Below are 7,500 nucleotides of genomic sequence, written 5' to 3'. Positions count from 1 at the left end.
GACTAAGACTAAATTGGGAAGGCAATGATTAAAGTATGACTAAGACTAAAATTGATTTTCGTCATTGTGACTAAGACTAAGACTAAATTTTTAAAAGCTGACTAAATTAACACTGGCGTTAAATAAAATACAAAAAAAGAGAACCAGTGTTATACTGTACAGTGTGATATATGTTAAGAAGAGAAGCAGTGTGCGGAAAAGGTTTATTCTGTTCAGTCAGTGATGTATGTTAAAAAGAGAAGCAGTGTGTGGAGAAGTTCTATTATGTACAGTGTTGACTAAAATGACTAAAAATTGACTAAGACTAAAATTGATTTTCGTCATTTAGACAAAGACTAAGACTAAATTGGGAAGGCAATGACTAAGACTAAAATTGATTTTCGTCATTGTGACTAAGACTACGACTATATCAAAAAAAGCTGACAAAATTAACACTGGTCTGTGCGCTCGCATGTACAGCTTGTCACATACTGCATGTTGGTCTTCTTCTTGGGTGAGTGTGTGTGTGTGTGTGCACGTTTGTACATGTTGGGGTTGCCAACTCTCTGGGGGAAAAAATTAGGTACAACTCATGCATACGGGAGATCTGGGGTGCTTCTGTTTTTCGCACCCCGTTTCAGCTCAATACAGAACTGCATGTACAACTTTGACCTTGATAAGTGTGTGACCTCTGTGTGTGCGTGTTTGTGTGTGCATGCTTTTGTGTTGGTGCAAGCATGCTCATGACATACTACATGTTCAACTTCAACTTGGACAATTGTGTGTGTGTTTGTGTGCTCTAAGCAGGGCTCTAAATTAACTTTTTTCATCACCAGACAAAATGGCTAGTAGATGTTAATCACACTAGCCAAACACACACTCCCTAATGGCTCAAATTGGCTAGTAAATTGGTCCTTTCTACCAGCCAAATTCAAATTTCACCACCTTTTGACCAGTTGACTGATGTTTATTTAGAGCCCTGGCTCTAAGTATGTGTTTCCAAATTATGTCTCTTTGTGTCAACCCTTTAATTTCAAGGCAAGAGTCCAACTCTCTCTCTCTCTCTCTCTGTCTGTCTGTCTCTCTCTCTCTCTCTCTCTCTCTCTCTCTCTCTCTCTCTCTCTCTCTCTCTCTCTCTCTCTCTGTCTCTCTGTCTCTCTCTCTCTCTCCCTCTCTCTCTCCCCTTGCCGTTTCTCTCTCTCTCTCTGTCTCTCTGTCTCTCTGTCTCTCTCTCTCTCTCTCTCTCTCTCTCTCTCTCTCTCCCTCCTCCAGGCTATGTGCAGGGCATGAGTGACCTGCTCTCTCCGGTGCTGTACGTGATGGAGAATGAGGTGGACGCCTTCTGGTGCTTCGTCTCCTTCATGGATCAAATGGTGAGATTCAGGCACACCACACTCAGGCCTTGCCTCTCCTACTCTTCCCTTGCCTACTTTATTCTCTTCTCCTCCCATTTAATTCTCTTCCCCTCCTCGCCTCCTCCTCTCCTCTTGTTCTACCCTTCATGGCTCAAATGGTCTTTTGCTCCGGTCCACCCTTCCTCTATTCTCCTCTTATTCTCTCCTCTCCCTCCTCAAATCTGTCTTCGTGGATCAAATCGAACAGAAGGAATTAGGACTGCACAATTAATCGAAAATAATTGAAAATAGTGATAAAATCGTGAAATCGAAGTTGTGATTTCAATCATGATTTAATCGTGGCAATAGTGACCTAACTTTGAGAGCGTCCTTGAAGCCAGAACATACTGACAGGCTGGTGTTTCTGACCAGAAATTTGTCCACCTAGGTTTCATGCTATTGCCTTTACATAATTATAAAATTTTATTTCATTTTGCTCATCCCGTATATAATTAATTCTTGTTTAAATTTTCATCTTCATAATTTTCAAAAAAAATCTGTAAAAAATCAATAATCGTGATTAATAATCGTGATTACGATTTTGACCAAAATAATGGTGATTATGATTTTTTTCCATAATCGTGCAGCCTGAGAAGGAATGATGCATGGCCCTCTGTTACTCGACCTGACTTGACCTGTCCTGTCCTCCTCCTCAACGGCTCTTCATAACTGCTCCTCTCTTTCCCTTCAGCCTCCACTGCACCTGTTATGCTCTGTCCTGCACTTCCCTGTCCCGTCACTTCAGTCTCCTGTTGCCCTCTCCTCTCTTCTCCTCTCCTCTCCTCTCCTCTCCTCTCCTCTCCTCTCCTCTCCTCTCCTCTCCGATCCGCTCCTCCTCTCCTCTCCTCTCCTCTCCTCTCCTCTCCTCTCTGCTTCTCTCCTCTCTCCTCTCTTCTCCTCCTCTCCTCTCCTCTCCTCTCCTCTCTTTTCCTCTCCTCTCCTCTCTTCTCCTCTCCTCTCCTCTCTTCTCCTCTCCTCTCCTCTCCTCTCCTCTCCTCTCCTCTCTTCTCCTCCCCACACCCCTCCTCCTCTTGTATTTCTCCATCCTCCATACTCCTCTACACCTCTCATCCTATTCGCTCATCTTATTCTTCGTCTTCTATGCCCATCTGTCTTCTCCTCCTCTTTTTTCCCCTCCTCTCCTCTCATCCTCCCCTTCTTCTTTCGTTCTCCTTCCACCTCTTTCATGTCCTGTCCCATCTGTTGTCTCGTCCTAGTTGTTCATTCTGTCTTGGCCTGCTGTCGAGAGAGAGAGAGAGAGAGAGAGAGAGAGAGAGAGAGAGAGAGAGAGAGAGAGAGAGAGAGAGAGAGAGAGAGAGAGAGAGAGAGAGAGAGAGAGAGAGAGAGAGAGAGAGAGAGAGAGAGAGAGAGAGAGAAAAAAAAAAGAGTGGCAGACGTGGTGTGCTTGTCTGACCCAGGCTGACAGCTCAGGGCAACTGGACAGAAGGAACATGACCTTCGGGATCACGAAAAACCTAAAAGCTGACCCCGTGTGTCATTTATATATTTTGAAGTGAGCATCTTTGCCATGTCATGTATTGGTCCAGTGTTTGTTCTGAAGGTGGTCACTTGCTCTGTGACGGCGTGTCTGTGTGTCTGCTTGTGGGCGTGCATGTGTGCGTTCATCTTTGTTTCTGGATATGTCCCTCTGCCTGCAGTGTCTGTCTGTCTGTCTGTATGCACTTGTAGTTGTTCTTCTTGTTGGATTCTATTTTTGTCAGCTAATATATCAGGCAGGGTGGGGAAATACAGTATCTCCCGCTCACACACTTCTCTTCCCACACTCGGCAAAATTGCTGGACAATTGCTGCTCTGTGTTTCTGTCTCTCTCAGTCTCTCGCTCTTTCTCTCTCTCTCTCTCTCTCTCTCTCTCTCGCTCTCGTTCTTGTTCTCGCTCTCTTTCTCTCTCTCTGTCTCTTACACTCTCTCTCTCTCTCTCTCTCTCTCTCTCTCTCTCTCTCTCTCTCTCTCTCTCTCTCTCTCTCACTCACACAGCCTTTCTCGGTCTTGATTTCCCTGTAGCACAGCCCCTGGTTCTGTGTGTTAAACCAAATTGATCGCTGAGTGCGGGAAGTGGGGTCCAACTTCACAGGTGTGTGTGTGCGTGTGCGCGTGCGTGCGTGCGTGCGTGCGTGCGCGCGTGCGCGCGTATAGATGTGGTGTCCATTAGCCTCTCTCTCTGCTGTCCAGGCTGCTGGCCCCTCGGCAGATTGCAGATCTACTCTCGCCACTCAACAACCTCCACTGCATAATCACCCACCTGAACACACACACACACACACACTCACACACACACACACACACACACACACACACACACACACACACACACACACACACACACACACTCACACACACACACACACACACTCAACTAAGACTCTCTGTAATGATGAAAGAGAGTTTGTAGTGGCCAGACATTTGCCAATAGGAACTGCCATGAGAGAGAGTTCCAGAGGGTGTGTGTGTGTGTGTGTGAGTGTGTTTTTGCTTTTGTTTGAGCACGCAGACAGCCCCCCCAACATCAACTACTTGCACCACAGGATATGACGCATGCCGTAACACAACATGACAACACTGTGTGTGAGAGTATGCTTTGTGTTTGTGTGTGTGGTGGGAGTGTTTTAGTTGGATAAACGTGATTGCTGGCATACGTATGCATGAGTGTGAAGGCGTACATTACATCCACATTACACAAAATGGCAGCGCATCATGACGCAAATTCAGTGTTCTTTCGAGATGGTCTGCTTCTGTCAAGATGAGCTATTAACATAGTAAGCCCAGTCCTAAACCTAAACCCACCCATTGTGGCGCTACTGTTGCACGTTGCGACGGCTTGGTAGTTATCTCGACCCGTACACCAGTGCCCAGTAATCTCCTTGCCATCAGCTGACTCCTGCATGAAACATGAGACAGCCCTTGTGTATTTATTTATTTATTTGTTTGTTTGTTTGTTTGTTTATTTGTTTGTTTGTTTAATATGGGCATCTGGCGCCCTACCAGTGGTGTAGTCTACGTAGAACGCAGGTATACGGAGTATACCCACTTCTAAATTTTAGGGGATTCAGTATACCCACTTAAAATTGATTGATCCATTATTTAGAATGGCATAAATATATACAGCATACCCACTTCAAAAAATGCGAGAATATACAGTATACCCACTTCAAAAAAGTAGACTACACCGCTGCGCCCTACTGATATACACATCACCACATGAAGGCAAACACCATTACCACGAGCATCACTCTAACTGCCAGTACGATCAGGTAGTGTGTGTGTGTGTGTGTGTGTGTGTGTGTGTGTGTGTGTGTGTGTGTGTGTGTGTGTGTGTGTGTGTGTGTGTGTGTGTGTGTGTGTGTGTGTGTGTGTGTGTGTGTGTGTGTGTGTGTGTGTGTGTGTGTGTGTGTGTGTCCTATTGTCTAATTTGGAGTGTCTCCACACTCCTGGCTGTTAGAGGTATCTGGCATCGGTAGTGTTGGCTGATTTCAGGATAAATGCCGTCCCTGTTGACATGGGGCATTGTTTGAGATTGTTGGTTTGCTTTGTAAAGTGAGATGTGTTTAAGGTGTTGTCAGATGGGGGACAGCGAAGCCAATATCCTTTTCCATCAGCATTCACAGATGCGCTCATTTCCTGTTGTTTATCTTTGGCTTCCACATTTTGTTTTGCCTAACTTTCATCTAATTTATTTCTTGCTGTTTACATTTCATTGCATTTGGTAAATGCCTTTAAACCAAAGTGACTTCCAGTCGAGGACATAATCATAGCAAAAACATCACTAGCAAATGCAAAGTGCACAGGAAAAATACAGAATAACAAGTGCAGATGCTAAGTGGTGACAACGCAGCTTGTATTCCAGTTTCATTTCCCCATTGGCTTCAGACACTGTCCACTGTCCAGATTGCCGTTGCTGCTGTGGTTTTGTAGGCAAGGGTCACGGCCTTGTGTTTACATGTTTGTTTGATGTTTGTTTGTTTTGTCTCTCTGGCTCCACAGCACAAGAACTTTGAGGAGCAGATGCAGGGCATGAAGACCCAGCTGATCCAGCTCAGCACCCTGCTCCGCCTGCTGGACCTGGCCTTCTGGAACTACCTAGGTAACACTCCCTTTATTACGTAAGGGTTAACGTTCGGCGAGAAGGTCGCTACCGTGGAATAGCAGCACGACAGAGAGAATCTTTAGACCCCGACGCGGAGCGGAGGGGTCTTGTTCTCTCTGAAGTGCTGCTATTCCACAAAGCGACCGACTCGCCGAAAGTTAACCCGCTTATTATATGGATATACTTAAATGATTCACACATGGCGGGGACATTTCTTTAGACCTATTTAATGTTAAGATTGTTGCTGCGCAAAACAAAACAGTGGCGTTGTGGAACACCGCTAGGCAACAGCTAGGTAGCCAGGACAACAGGTGTTGTCTATCACAGCAGCTGATTAGAGTGACAAAAGACCGGACCCCCTGCGGAGTGATATGAAACATTCGCTTTAGCCACTGACTTGTATACAAGCCAGTGGCTTTAGCAGTGAACGTATTGTTGCCATTGACAGCGGTAGCCAGGACAACGGGTGCTGTCTATCACAGCAGCTGATTAGAGTCTTGTTGAAAAGTCGCTTTAGCAGTGAAAAGTCTTGTTGCCATTGACAGCGGTCTGTTATAGCCCAACCCGTCCGTTATCGAAAAATAACAGACGTCCGAACGTTGGGGAGCCCCGTTGAAATGAATGGAGCATTCGACAGATGACGTCACAACCATATAATAAAGTGTAATAACACGTCAGGTGGACTTAACTACCTAGGTAACAATTGCTATATTACAATGCAATTACATGTCAGGTGGATAAACTACCTAGGTAACACTCACTGTATTACAGTGTAATAACGCATCAGGTGGACATAACTGCCTAGGTAACACTCGCTTTATTACAGTGTAATAATGCGTCAGGTGGAGATAACTATTTAAGTAACACTTGCTTTATTACAGTGTAATAACAATGTAATAGCACACATTCCAGTGTAATAACACGCAAATGCTTAGCCTCTTACTGCAGGTGGGCCCGTTCACGTGCCTATTCACTCTTTGCTGAAAACAATCAACTACATCACAACAACATTGCTGTGACAATGTAACTGATTTAGACTCTGCCATTACCATTTTAGTGACAGTAAGGTTACAACAGTCTCTGTGTTAAAAGGAGTTAAAATGCACTGGTAATCCATATGTTGTTCTACTGTTACGACACCTTTAAATATAATTGAAGTACCTTGTTAAGATGTGCTTTGTAACATTTTGCCAACATGTAAGTGCGTGTATTTGGGAACTAGTTTTGAAAAATGTGCTTCATAACATGGCTATGCTTGTGTTATTACAAGATACAGTTTAGTTCGTTGCAGCATATACACACATTGGAGCTTTCTACAGCAGTAGAGAAGGTCGACTGGTTGCCTTTCTGGGGACCCTGCAAAATATAGATGGCCTTTTAAAGTGCCGCTATAAGCACAATGCCAGCAGGCTATGTCTACTGATATTTTGGGAGACAGTAGGAATGGGAATAGACAGACTCTTACCATAAATTATACTCGTACAGAATAGTCTACTTCATCAGTTTTCTCTTGAAACGCAAACTCTGAAATGTGTGAACAAATACTACTCCAAAGATTTTCCTCAGATCATTTTTGATGGAGCCATATAGACGTTCTTCTATGACTATAGTGTCTCAAAACGGGGGACTTTATCACAGTTTACTGTGTGGGGAGTGAACAAACCTTGGAGGCACAAACACACACACATACACACACACACACACACACACACCCTTTGGGTCAGTGGATACAAACATGACTCACACCTCACACCTGTGGCCTCAGGCACGATAACAACACATGGTTTCCATGGTAACCAGTGGACCGTGACAGGGCCCTCATCCCCCCCTCTACCACGGTGCGGTGACTGTGACAAAACACCTGGCCCATGAATGCAACACTTCAGCAGCAGCTGACGAAAGCCCATCTGGGCCTATGAAGGGGCTGGTGCCCAACGGCCTTGGCATGGGAGAGTTGCACAAACTCCATTGGCAAGAGAGCTATGGTATTAACAAACTCTATTGGCAAGAGAGCTATGGTATTAA

The 7,500-nt window shown here is 44.9% G+C and overlaps 1 protein-coding gene across 1 annotated transcript in view; it reads left to right on the top strand.

Annotated features, from left to right (window-relative positions):
- The window catches only part of LOC134459729 (TBC1 domain family member 15-like), a 77,882-nt gene that overhangs the window by 62,087 nt on the left and 8,295 nt on the right, over nucleotides 1-7,500 (top strand). The window contains exons 12-13 of the mRNA XM_063212121.1: nucleotides 1,252-1,352; nucleotides 5,373-5,472. Coding sequence (XP_063068191.1) covers nucleotides 1,252-1,352; nucleotides 5,373-5,472 — 201 coding nt within the window. The remainder of the gene's footprint in view (nucleotides 1-1,251; nucleotides 1,353-5,372; nucleotides 5,473-7,500) is intronic.

The sequence above is a fragment of the Engraulis encrasicolus genome, chromosome 12, assembly GCF_034702125.1.
Source record: "Engraulis encrasicolus isolate BLACKSEA-1 chromosome 12, IST_EnEncr_1.0, whole genome shotgun sequence".
Classification (NCBI taxonomy): Eukaryota; Metazoa; Chordata; class Actinopteri; order Clupeiformes; family Engraulidae; genus Engraulis; species Engraulis encrasicolus.
This window is presented reverse-complemented; position numbering and strand designations above follow the sequence as displayed.